The 13,076-nt window shown below is 44.1% G+C and overlaps 3 protein-coding genes across 8 annotated transcripts; 2 read left to right on the top strand and 1 right to left on the bottom strand.

Moving 5' to 3' along the window:
- Positions 1-523: 523 nt before the first annotated feature.
- LOC101771513 (zinc finger with UFM1-specific peptidase domain protein) lies at positions 524-5,344 on the bottom strand. Of its 6 annotated transcripts, none has more exons than XR_002677840.1 (9): positions 5,144-5,344; positions 4,545-4,619; positions 4,327-4,423; positions 3,208-3,998; positions 2,976-3,087; positions 2,349-2,444; positions 2,165-2,255; positions 1,444-1,629; positions 524-1,176 (listed from the first exon to the last, which is right to left on the bottom strand). XR_002677840.1 is itself a non-coding variant. In XM_004951154.3 (8 exons), the coding sequence occupies exons 2-7, from the start codon at positions 4,598-4,600 to the stop codon at positions 2,172-2,174; spliced, it is 1,236 nt and encodes a 411-aa protein (XP_004951211.1). In that variant the 5' UTR covers positions 4,601-4,619; positions 5,144-5,343; the 3' UTR covers positions 524-1,176; positions 2,165-2,171. The 6 variants fall into 6 exon arrangements, 1 of the variants encoding a protein (XP_004951211.1); XR_002677844.1 differs by having other exon boundaries at positions 1,462-1,629; XR_002677841.1 differs by having other exon boundaries at positions 1,444-1,549.
- Positions 5,345-5,558: 214 nt separating this feature from the next.
- Positions 5,559-9,058, top strand: LOC101771118 (UPF0307 protein KPN78578_45570). Its single transcript, XM_012843990.2, has 7 exons — positions 5,559-6,119; positions 6,206-6,257; positions 6,603-6,754; positions 6,829-6,942; positions 7,862-8,014; positions 8,581-8,626; positions 8,727-9,058. Exons 1-5 carry the CDS (start codon positions 5,760-5,762, stop codon positions 8,012-8,014), a joined length of 831 nt encoding a protein of 276 aa, XP_012699444.1. The 5' UTR covers positions 5,559-5,759; the 3' UTR covers positions 8,581-8,626; positions 8,727-9,058.
- A 2,361-nt stretch (positions 9,059-11,419) lies between these two features.
- Positions 11,420-12,481, top strand: LOC101770722 (RING-H2 finger protein ATL79-like). The gene has a single exon (XM_004951152.3). The coding sequence runs from the start codon at positions 11,593-11,595 to the stop codon at positions 12,235-12,237; it is 645 nt and encodes a 214-aa protein (XP_004951209.1). The 5' UTR covers positions 11,420-11,592; the 3' UTR covers positions 12,238-12,481.
- Positions 12,482-13,076: the final 595 nt, after the last annotated feature.

Below are 13,076 nucleotides of genomic sequence, written 5' to 3'. Positions count from 1 at the left end.
CATCCAACCATTATAGTATTATCATCCTATCACGCTCTTGACCGGTCATAAGCTAACGGGATTATCGTATGCCCATAATGCACTGTTACAAAAACTGGACTCAATTCAACCTGACCGTATACATTTCCTTCCATTTTTGATCTTCCAAGTAGCAATCGAGTACTAGACTAGATATAGATAGGAGCTGTTCATCCGGCACAAAAGGCGTTAACAGAGGGGGCGTTAGGTTCCCGTACCTGTTAAATCGAATGTTTAGATACTAATTAGGAGTATTAAACGTATAACAAAACCCATTACACATATAGAGGCTAAACGGCAAGATAAATCTATTAAGCCTAATTAGTTCATAATTTGACAATATGCTGCTACAATAAACATTTGCTAATGATGGATTAATTAGGCTTAATAGATTCGCCTCGTCGTTTAGCCTCCATCTATGCAATTAGTTTTATAATTAACTCATATTTAGTCCTCCTAATTAGCCTCTGAATATTCGATGTGACACGGACTAAACTTTAGCTCGAGGAATCAAATTTGTACTGGGAGATGTGCAATTCAGTGGAAAAGGAATGGCTTGCTTGCCACCCAACATCCAACAAACATCTGCACGTAGCAGGATGGTAGGCAGCATGACACAACAGATAACCGCCACCAAGTCACCTTGTACATATGTTAAGTTCCATGCAATCCAAGTGCAGTGCATAAGGAACACTCTCAATATGCCTACCAGTTCACCCCAAGACAGAAAAAAAAAACCCATCAGGTCCCACGAACCGACAAGTTTCAGACAAATCCACTTGGATGTTCTTTGCTTCAGGAACCTCATACTGCAACAGAAAGCAGCTTACACCATTTACAGATTCCCACTCATGGCACTCATGCACAATGCAGTCCTCAAGTCGATATTCTAGTCAGCTGAGCTGACTGTGCAGCATCAGATCCATCACAAAAGGCTAACTGTTCGGGATCCAAGGGCAATAGTGTTTCGTAGGATATTGTATATGTACAAAGACTTGATTCCTCCGCTTCAACTCAAGTGACTCTGACGGTCTCTCGTAGGTTGGCCACAGAAGACAGCAACGCCAAGTGCTGTTTCATTTAACTACAGCTGCAGATGCAACAACCCCCGTCAACTGGTAGATCCAGTCGGCAAACAGTCAGGCTGCTTCAAAGGTCCTGCAAACAGCAGCACAATCAGTCTGGTCGCTTCAAAGATCCTGCAACCTAAGTTAACATATAGTAAGCAGCAAGCCTCACTTCCCATTTCACTCGACATATACTGCTGTCCCTAGTTTGCACAGATTTCTCTGATTTTTTTATATATATTTTTAAAGATAGGGCATAGTGTCAAATATTAAATGAAAAAGTTGAAAAGATATCAATATCATTTACGCCCGTGTATTTCTTTAACAGATATGGGCATAGGGAAAAAATATATCATACTTCTCTGCAGAGCCATACATGCAACGGCATTCATACATTGCCTAACCAATTGGAGAGCTCGAAAATGTATTAGATGTCCTTGTTTCTTCAAACTGGGAAGAGAACCCTGTATGCACAATACATATGATCGCCATCCCAATTTCTGTTAAGCCATTAGAAATATGCTCCAAATTACTCCCTCCGTTCCTGTTTATAAGGCATGGCATGACATGGCACGGTCTCCCAAATTAAACTTTGACCATTCATTTATCATATATTATATTTTTTTAATATTATAAACTTATAATCATTGGTGAGTACATTTGATTACAAATCCAACCATGTCAAATTTACATTACAAAAATAAAAATTATTAGTTAAATTATTGGTCAAAGATTGTAAACTTTGAATCTTGATATGCGTGTGGGCCTTATAAATAGGAACGGAGGGAGTATCTAGGTCATGCTGCGTGAATATAACATCGTGCTAGGCCAAGTAGCTGGTATCAAGGAGTCCATAAAATGGCGGTGTGCAAATAAATAGTTCTTTAGCCATGATTTTCCATAAATTGAATCAATCATTTTGTTTAGCTTACTGTATCATCTGAATGATGGATATCAAGGGGTGATAAAATGGTTGCGCACAAACTTACTATAGCCATGATTTTCCATAAACTGAATCACTCATCCTGTTAATCTTACTATAACATCTGATTAATAGATAAAAAGCTTTTCATACTTACCAGGAATCTAAAACCTGACCAGTATACTGTCAATTGTCTTGAGTTGCTCCATTTCTTCTGAATCAGCAATTCCAGAATCCACATAACACAACTGATAACATGACATGAACAATGGATCATGTATTAAATTGGTGTATCACATGCCTGTAATCAATTTCATTCATGTATTTTGGCCATGGTGTACCTGATACTGTGGCTTCCTGAGGGTGTGGACACCTCTTTTCACCAGAGACTGCCATCCTTTTTTGCTTCTGAGAGTCCTCTCTAGATCCACTGTTCTCTATGGCCATTAAAGAAAAACATTTGAATAACGTGTTGAAAGGACAAACAGTAATTCAAAGTCTAGATTACCAGTTTCAAAGTGGATTATGTTTACAAAGTAAAGGAACCAAGGAAAATAAAATATAATCCACAATATGCTGACATGGTGTAGAGAGATAGATGGGAAACACCACACACCCTAGGATACATGGTACAAGGAATAATACGGGCAGGTGCATTTCTGTAGTCTAGTTGCTGCCTTTTCAATCTATATCACAAGAATCCATTCACATGAAAAGCAAGAGGTTCTGAAGCTTCTTTATAGTGTAAAAAATAAATGCACGCTAAGCATCCGTTCACAATTTATGTTGGTGGTCCTCGAAGTGATTGTTCAGGAAAATATGAAACATGAAAATAGCGAATAGCTTTGAAATCAACAAACTAAAAACATAAGGTGACCTTCAAATAGACTGAAACTACATCATAGATAACTGAAAAATTGAAGGGAAAATAGTTCACATTAACAAAAGGAATGGTAACAATAACTTACATGACCAGGATCTAAAATCAAAAGGGTATATTGGTCCTGAGATCCGCGACCCTTTTTCTTTTGAATCCCAACTATTGTCCTTGAATGGCCTTGATGCTGGAAATACAGTGGGCTGTGAATGACACCTCTTTAGTTAGTCAATACCAATCTTCAGATTTGTTTCTAGAAACTGCAAGCATTTCAGATTATGCCAGAGAACATTTCTCAAACATGGAGACATAGAAGCTCTTACCTTTTGTTGCTGACAGTGACACGCGGTGTGGTAAATCTATCAGAGCAGCAACTTGCAAAGTAGTTCCAAATCCAGTCAACAAGGACCTGCTGTCCTCTCATACTTTCAGCATCCTCTTGACAAAGTTCAGACGATGATTTTGGAGGATTATTCTTTATCAAGAACTTGTCCATAGGCCCTTGTACTTGACTCGCTGCACGTTTTCCATTCTTACTTTTGAGGCCAGATGATTCTGTGCTATCAAAATCTACGATCCTTGCATGGAGGCCAAAAGAGCGAAAGAGGGTAGCACATTCTGTAGTCCCTATCCATTTCTTGGCACCATAAACTTTGTTATCAAAGTGGTTCGAACCAATGATATCAAAATTTTTATCCCAAGCAATCTCAAGCCATCTCTGGAGAGATGGGATGTCAGGAACAAATCCAGAACCACCAAATAACACCTCTCTAGCTTCTGGTCTTTGCTTCAACAGATGAGAGCTCAGCATCTGAATATTTCTCCACCCACAACCCCATCCCTTATCTTCTGATGGAAGACTCTGATGATGCTCAATATAGCCTGATATCATACATGTTGAAGAACCACCTTCTGACTCCAAGCAGCTCCTCAATAAGCTCATTATACCTCCTTCTACTTCTTGAACTTTACTTCGAATTTGTGCTCCGACCAAGCAAGAAATCTGTTCATCTAATAACTTTCCATAATGATGCAAGTATTCACTATGACTTGATGAGGCCCCTTGAGTATTAGAGTCACTGGTGAATGATCCCGCACAATGTTCAGGACCATCCTGCAAAAAAATACCAGCTGCATTGGTAACTTTTCAAAAAGAAGGAATGCAAAACATCAAGTCCCAAAAAGTGTTTCTGCCTTTCTGGGCCAGTGGAGCACACTAGGATGATAAGAACCTGCAACTCACATAGAACTTCTACTCTTGAAATGAACAGTGACCAGTGTCTACTGTCCTTAAGAAAGAGAAAATCGTGAGTGGAACATTGCCATGATATATTTACTAGATTCAGCAAGTGTTATGCAGAGAAAGCATTCTATTCTACTATTGAAAAGAACCACGATCTACAGCAGCTATTATTAAAATAGAAAAAAAGCGATTTCACTACCATGATATCTGTATTTGATTCAGCAAGTGCCATCTGATGTGCCAATTCCATGTCCTTTTGAAGTTGATCATCATCCTCAAAGTGGATGTTGGCATGCCTACAAATGATGAGGGAAAACTTTGCGTAAGATACTGGTGAGTGGGGTATAATACCATACTGGAGAGAAAAGAGTCAGGAGAGGTCAAATTGTAGAAGCACAGAGAAGAATCGGCCATTACTGCTCCAGCTCAGCTGTAAGAACTTGTATATTGCAGATGGGGCAGGATGAGATCATCTTGACAGGAATACTCCTACTGTAGGAAATAAAAGTGGTAAAGAACTCAGTGTTTGAGAAGTAAAATAAATAGAACAAAATAAGAAATTATGCGAGTCATCAGGATCAAAACAATGAGTGTGTCTTGAAAATCATATCTAGTGCGTGCATGCCAGAAAGCCTGTGACTGATGACCTCATAGACTGAGAAGTGAGCGCCAGATAAGATAGCTGCTCAAAAAATATAAACATAATTCTCACGAAGAGTTCGAATCTTCTGGTGCATACGGATTAAGGTAAGGAAATGTGGTGAAACTCACAAATGAGGCTGTTGCCTGTTTCAAACTGGCCTATGACGTATGCAGCATTGGATTATCCACTTAAACAAACAAAATGCACTGACTGTTGAGATGATTAGCATTTAGACAAGTAGTAGCAGTGATCCAAGTGCAGAGAAATCCTATTAAAAATCAATCGACCTAGCAAACTTTGTTTCGCAGATGCATGTTTGGTTGGAAAGGAACATCGGCGGCGAAAAAAGGGAAACAAAGCGAGAAGCGTATACCAATTCCAGTCCCTAGCAACTGGTTAGCAGGGACGGAGAACTTCTCCAACGCCGGCGGAGTTGGGAGGCCGAGGAAGACAGCGACGGCAACGCGTGCCCGGTGCGGCGCGCGGGAGGGGACGACGGACGGCGGGGCCGGCGGGCGGCGGCGCGAGAGGTTGGATGGATGGATTTGGGGGGAAATTGTGGTGCGAGACGACGTCACGAGCGAGACGACACACTTCGTCGGGACGGACAGTTGGGCCTTGTATGGGCTGTTCCATGGGCTTCCTAGCAAAAGCTGTGGCCCAACTATATACTACTATTGGACCTTGTTGACCCAAAAGCTGTGTGGTTGCTAGAACCCTTGGATCCTCCAGGTGGTCACCGCGCGACCGTCCGATCGTCTTTGCGGCCTTATCCCGCTCCTCTCGCTCCATCTCAACTTGCTTTCCTTCCCCATCGCCCGACCGGCCACGACGGAGCTGCGCGCGCCGCCGCCCTCTGCTCCCGCGACGGCGAGGACCTGTCCTGTCCAGCCCAGCCAAACACGGCATAAATAAACCCCATCCGCACACGTTGGATGTATGCGTCACTACAACGCCACCACCTGTAAATCAATCCTGTAACCGTCGCCATGTCGCATGCCGCCGCCGCCGCAGCCGCCATCCCGCTGCGTCGCCCGTTCCTCCTCTCCCTCAAGCCGGCCCACCTCCTGTCCTCCCTCGCGGCGCCCTCACCTGGCCTCCGCCACCCGCGCGCGCTCCGGCCCGCGGGCCCTCTGCCCACCGACGCCGCCGAGGACACCGACGATCCGGACGCCGGGGACGGCGCCGCAGTGCCCTTCCGGAGGAGCCGCAACGCGCTCAAGAGGGATGCCCGCCGCGCCGTGCGGTGGGGCATGGAGCTTGCCAAGTTCCCGCCTCCGCAGATCAAGCGCATCCTGAGGGCTGCCTCACTGGAAACCGAGGTGTTCGACGCGCTCATGATCGTCAAGGTAGGGTAGGCTGCATCCGTCTGTTCGTTCGTTTCGGTTGCGTTTGATCACGGAATTGCAATACTCATTTCTTGATTTGTTTGCAGAGATTTGGGCCGGATGTGCGGGAAGGAAAGAGGAGGCAGTACAATTACATCGGTCTGTCTGCTTCTCTGGTCCTTTCTTCTCTTTACGGCCATCCATTTTCGTGTTGCTCCATTGCTGTGTTATTCAGATGTGCTGTGGTTGTTTTCTGTTCATTTAAATCGCGTCAGGTCTCCAAACATTTGGTCGACTCTAAGTTTGAAAGTCCTTGCTGATGGCTATATGGTTTTTGTATTTATAATTCTGAAATTGCTGTGTAAAATTTACCTAAGATGTGTCGATCAATGGACATTTGAAGTAACCCTTTTAGAAAAGAAACTGAATAAATAATTATTAAGGTTATATTGTCGTCACATATTAATAGCAATTTAATGTTATTATGTGATCAATTTCGACCAGGAAGTCTTCTGCGCAATGCACAACCGGAATTGATGGATACTCTAATACAGGCTTCCAAGGATGGAGGTGACAGCAAGTTAGATACCTTGCTGAGTGAAAACGCATTGTTGGTGGAAGAGGAGGAAGTGGAGGATCTACCTGATGAAGAAGAGGTAGCTTATTTGCTCAACATAACAAGGTTTTTAATCTAGCAAACAATAGACTAACTGTTTATCATTTCGAATAGGATGATGAAGAGTATATGAAAGTTGCAGATAGATGGTTTGATGGTCTCCTTTGCAAAGACATCTCAGTTACTAATGAAGTTTATGCTGTCCATAATGTTGAGTTTGATCGTCAGGTATCCTCTGTGCTGACATTTAATATATCATTCAACAATGTAACTAGAGTGTTTGCTTATGCAATGGAAATCTGTAGCACACGACCTTTGCGAACTGTCTGGCTCCCAATGTTTAAACCTTGTTGTATTTCTATCTGAAAATATTTTGTGTTTTCCTGTTGTTCAACCAAAGTATGCATATTTTCTCTTTGCTTTGATTTATATGTCACTGATGTTATTGTCTTGTGTGTTGTCATTTGTTATAGAGCTACGCATGATTCCATGTAGCAACCATATTTATGGATTAGGACTGCAACAACCTTAGTTGCTGAGCAAGTGATGTTAGGTCTATATAATCAGTTAATGTATGTATCCTGATTGAGGCTAAGTATACTAATTATAAGAAGCTACTTTACTGAAACATGAATATTGTTATGTCAAACTACATTATGGATGACTAGTATTTTCCCAGGATTTTTAAGAACATAATTCTGATTCCCATGCGCCATGATCAAAGAAACAATAAGACTTTTGTTGATCCTGTTCAGATTATGCAACATGATTGCAATGCTCCCACATGGGAAGCATGGTTAGTAGCATTGCAATCTTACCATCATTATGCGCAGATGCAGTAATAGCAGTGTTTGCTTTTCAACGTTCTTTGTGATATGGTAAGTAAGACCATACACAAGCCTTCTTGATCCTTCTTACTGGCGCTTTTTTAGTATGTAAAGGTGAACACTTCTAGTCCTGGAGCCTAATACATCCAACATCTGATACCGGTGTTTACTTCAAAATCTATAACTTTCACATGAATACCAGTTGAAAGTATCTGGGATGCTCCTGCACCACCCAAACTTCCTAATTAATTCAACTAAGTCAACTGCATTATTACGGCTCAATATATGGTTCCTGTCAGCTCTTAACATTTCGCCAACAGGAACTGCGGAAGCTCGTGAGGAGAGTCCACATGGTTCAGGAAAGCACACAAATTAAAGATGGCGAGGAAGGATCCAGCGGGAAGCTTTCCAGAGCAAAGAAACCGCTTCTGAGGTTCCTTCGCTCCCTTGCAAAGGAGGCGTGTGCTGAATAGGTGAGCCGCATTTTATAGCTTCTTGTAGGATTATGTATGGCTATATATAATTGCAAAAATACAACTTTGGTAGAAATACTACCCAAATGTCTGCCATTAGCAAAACAACCTAGCAAATTTCTGAACTGACATCTGCACTTATACAGGGCATGCTGTCCCTGTGGCCTCCAAACTAGCTAACTGTTATTAGTCCCAGCCTGGCCCAGAGGTCCAACAGGGAATAAAAAATATGCTGTCCCTGTGACCACCCAAGGCCCAAACTAGCTAACTGTTGATGAGTGCAGTGGTTTGTGCAGTACAGCATTAGTTATTAGTCCCAGCCTCTGGCCCAGAGGCCCAACGGGAGAAAAAAAAATGGTCATGACTGGCTGCTCAACTGGGGCAATCCAGGCATGTTGGACCTTATGTTACTGCTATGGTTTTCAATTGTGCCTAAAGGTTATCTTTGGAAATTATACTAAATCCCTGCATTCAAAGCCTACAGTGCTAAAAAAAGACTAGCTTACCTTCTCATTGTGTAAACTTAAAATTAGTTAGAAAATTAATACATTTCTTGTTATATTCAGGCAAAAAGACTTACTAATACTTGGAAGGATGGACAGTGGAGTGCAAGTTTGTATCTCACTACCCACTCACGTCCATAGTTTGTATCATTCGTTTCACCAAGGTTGTGTAAGGAGGCTCACCGGCAATGGGGTTTTTTTTGACTCAGCGGCAGCCTGGTATGCTGTGGTCAGTGAGCTAAATTACCATGGATGGAGTTTTGGGTGCACTCATTTCAACGAGGATACGCAGCTTAATTGGGGAATCATATCATGCGGAGACGTGCTTAATTGTTGCTTAATTGTCTCCCAGATATCGATCTGCCATCTACCTGCTGTACGAAAATGGATTATCGATGCCGTAGTATTTTTTGGACAAAAGAAAAGCAGTTATTATTTCTGAAATCGAGTTGCTTTGCTGTGCTGGCGATTCTGTATTTTATCAATCATTTATAAATTTTTTTAGATAAAGGAAATGTTTCAGTGGCTATTGTTGACCGTAGTTATCCTAGTCTGTTTGTTGGTTGCAACTGACTGATCTTGATCCCTGAACACATTGTGGTCTGTGGTCTGATCTAGAGGTAGACGATTGGTTGGGATGATGATACCACATTGTGGTCTGTGTTGGACGAGTGATTGATTAGTTGGCGGCGCCGCGCGCCGCCATCCGATCATTCATCCCGTTCATACATGTGTCACCCTCGATCGAGAGAATGAGGATGAGATTGGTGTTGGTGTTGGCTTCCCTGATGCATACGGCAACCCTACCAGCAAACCAATTCCCTTGTAGCTGCTACAGTGCAGACCAACCAATTCGATCTATCATTAAAAAGAATGTTGTGGTCTCTCTTGAAACCATGCAACAATGTATTGATAATATAATCTAAAAATTATCTCTTGGCACTGCACACTTTGTTGAAACGAAAAGAATGTTGTGGCCTCTCTTGAAACCATGTAAAAATGTATTGAATTGACGTTTTGTACGTACACCATGCTGATGATATAATCTAAAAATTATCACTTTGTTCAAATCAAAAGACCACACACACACACCATGCTTACGAGATCAATGCTTGAAAAGGAACAGAAAATGCTGTCTTGAGCAGGCGAGTGCGAGTCTGTGGGCGGGGATCCAACACCAGCAGCTCTAGCATGGATGCCTTGGACGTACGGCTTGGCACGCCACCGGTCCTCTGCCCGTGCGTGATGAGGAAGGAGACAGCGCCAGGAACCGGCACGCCACCCGGCCACCACTGAGGCCTAAGCTATTCACCTGTTGATACTGCTAGTAGTTGACTGGTCCAGGAAGGCTCCTCCGGAGACTGTTTTTGTGTGGAGAGAGCAAGGCTCTTGTTTCGATCAGATCGATCAGAGAATCGGGATTCTGCTGCCTCTGCGGCTGTCCGAGATTACAAGCCAGAGCACGGCGGGCGAGCGTTGGTGAAGAGGCGGCCGGCATGGCCGTCGTGTTGCTAATCCGTTTCTACGAAGATGTGTCTCGCTGCTACGTAGCTGGCTTATGGTTGTGCCGGTGGACGCGATAGCGTTACATTAATGAACCAAACAAAGACAGTAATTATGCATCCCACCTCAGTAATTATGCCCAACTAAAAAACTACCTCAGTTGAAGGTATGTTTGGTTACAACGGCTTATTTTTAGCACATGTCACATCGAATATTCAGATACTAATTAAGAGTATTAAACATAGTCTATTTACAAAACCTATTACACAAATGGAGGCTAAACGATGAGACGAATCTATTAAGTCTAAGGCCCCGTTTGGTTCGGGTTGCTAAATTTTAGCACCCGTCACATCGAATGTTTATATACTAATTAGCAGTATTAAACGTAGACTATTTACAAAACCCATTGCACGGATGGAGGCTAAAAGCGAGACAAATCTATTAAGCCTAATTAATCCATGATTTGACAATGTACTGCTACAGTAACCATTTGCTAACGATGGATTAATTAGACTTAATAGATTCATCTCGCTCTTAGCCTCCATCTGTGTAATTAGTTTTATAATTAACTCATGTTTAGTCCTCCTAATTAGCATCCGAACATCAGATGTGACATTGCTAAAGTTTAGCACCTAGTATCCAAACGTCCCCTAATTAGTTCATGATTTGACAATGTGCTGCTACAATAAACATTTGCCAATGATGGATTAATTAGGTTTAATAGATTCGTCTCGCCGTTTAGCCTCCATTTGTGCAATTAGTTTTATAATTAACTTATATTTAGTCATTCTAAGGGGCTGTTTGGATCCAAGGTGCTAAAGTTAGCACCCGTCACATTAGATGTTTGGATACTAATTAGGAGTATTAAATATAGGCTAATTACAAAACTAATTGCACAGATGGAGTCTAATTCACGAGATGAATCTATTAAGCCTAATTAGTCCATGATTTGATAATGTGGTGCTACAGTAACCATTTGCTAATGATGAATTAATTAGGCTTAATAGATTCGTCTCGCGAATTAGACTCCATCTGTACAATTAGTTTTGTAATTAGCTCATGTTTAGTCCTCCTAATTAGCATCCGAATATTCGATGTAACACTGCTAAAGTTTAGCGCATGCTATCCAAACACCCTCAACATCCGACTATTCGATGTGACACTGACTAGTTTAGCTCGAGGAAACAAACGCCACGTACATCTGGTAGATAAGAGCGATGGATACATGCCCTGGTCCCGGGCGCTGTGTGTGCAGTGAGCCAGTGAGAGATGGAGTGAGACGACGTGTTGTCGGCATCAGGACTGTACGCCTGCATACGCGGCATCGTTTGCCTGGAAAATGAAAAGCAATCCATCAAGCTAGTTATTAAGAGAGGGATGGATCGGGAATGAAAACGACTCGCCCACCGGACCCGATTTAAGCCGCACACCAAATTTTGCAGTTGGCCTCTAGCCAATTCCTTTCCTGTTGCCGGATTCCCTTGAGTTCACCAGTCACCTGCTGCTGCTGCTGGTGGTAGTAGCACTGCACCATCATATCGGAAACCTCCTCTGGTCCTCTCCCACAGGGCCATGGCGATGGCGCCGCAGGGGCAGGAGCAGGAACATGAGCATCCGCACGGCGGCCAGCGCCCGGTGCCCACCGGCAACAGGAGCAGGCCCGGCGGCGGCGCGGCCGCTGCCGGCAGCAGCACCATCGCCACCAACCGCTGGGGCCCCTACTCGGGCGCCGGCGACTTCGCCAGCAACATGGCCGTCATCCTCGCCGCCCTGCTCGCCGCGCTCGCGCTCGCCCTCGCGCTTAACGCCGCCGTGCGCTACCTGCTCCGCCGCAGCCGCAGAGCCCGCCGGCGCGCCGACGCCAGCACCACCGATGGAACGGAGGCGGCGGACACCGCCGACCCGGAGAAGGCGGCCCCTCCGCCGCCGCCGCCGCCGCCCCCGGCCCTGGTGTACTCGGCGGCCGGGACGAAGCTGGCGGGCGCCGCGGCGGAGTGCGCCATCTGCCTCGCCGAGTTCGTCGACGGGGACGCCGTGCGCGTCATGCCGGCCTGCGGCCACGGCTTCCACGCCCGCTGCATCGAGCGCTGGCTCGCCGGGGGTCGACGCTCCTCCTGCCCGACGTGCCGCGCGCCGCTGCTGGCCGCCGCCGCCTCCGAGACCGCCGGAGCCGCGGCCAACCAGCCTACCGCCGCCGCCGCATCATCATCTTCTTGATACATGGTTCAGCTCGGCAGCCCTGCTCCTGGCAGGTGTTCGTTGCCTTTCCTCTTGTTTCTTTTTCTCTTTTCTCTGTGTAAATATTGATCTCAGTCAGCAGAGGAGGGGAGATTGAAGTGGATGGATGATTTGTTTGATGCCTTTGTCAAGAACTTCTAGTGTGGATTGATGTTCTTTCAGTTCATCTCCATCTCGGTAGCTATTTCATTCCCTTCTCTGTAAGGGTAATCATTTGATGAGAGCAGAGCTTCTTTCTAGTTTGGATAAGCTGCTGCTGCTGAGAGTCCAAAGGAATTGCCTGTTTGCCTGTCAGCCTGTGTGCAGAGATCACAACAAGAGGCGCAACCAAACCTTGATCGTGTAGCGACTTTAATTTTGCTGGGAAACCTTGAAATCGTTCAAGCTGAAATAGCGATTGATCGTTTTGATTTTTCTAAATTTATAGATATTATTATTCACCTAGACCTATACTATATTTAGATATACTATATTTAGATAAAGATTATGTACCATTATATCTCTATATTTAGATAGTAAAGATTATGTACCACTATATCTGGATAGTAAAGATTATGCATTTAAAAAGGGTAAAACGATCCACAGTTTGGAAAGCCTGAAGCATGCACGACAGTCGACTGCTAACTGATTAGCAGACGATAGAATTGACAGTTACTGTGGCAGTCAACTGAAAAGTGTTCCATCTCCATCAGTATGTACTGTATGGTCATGAGCAGCAAGCACACGGGTCCCTTTCCTGTGTTGTACGACGGACGTACGCGACTGTGCACGTACGCTAGCTCTTGACCTCGTGTCGATCCAAGGATGGATTTGTTGGG

The sequence above is a fragment of the Setaria italica genome, chromosome I (genome assembly GCF_000263155.2).
Source record: "Setaria italica strain Yugu1 chromosome I, Setaria_italica_v2.0, whole genome shotgun sequence".
Classification (NCBI taxonomy): domain Eukaryota; kingdom Viridiplantae; phylum Streptophyta; class Magnoliopsida; order Poales; family Poaceae; genus Setaria; species Setaria italica.
Note: the sequence above shows the minus strand (reverse complement) of the source record. Positions and strands in the feature narration are given on the sequence as shown.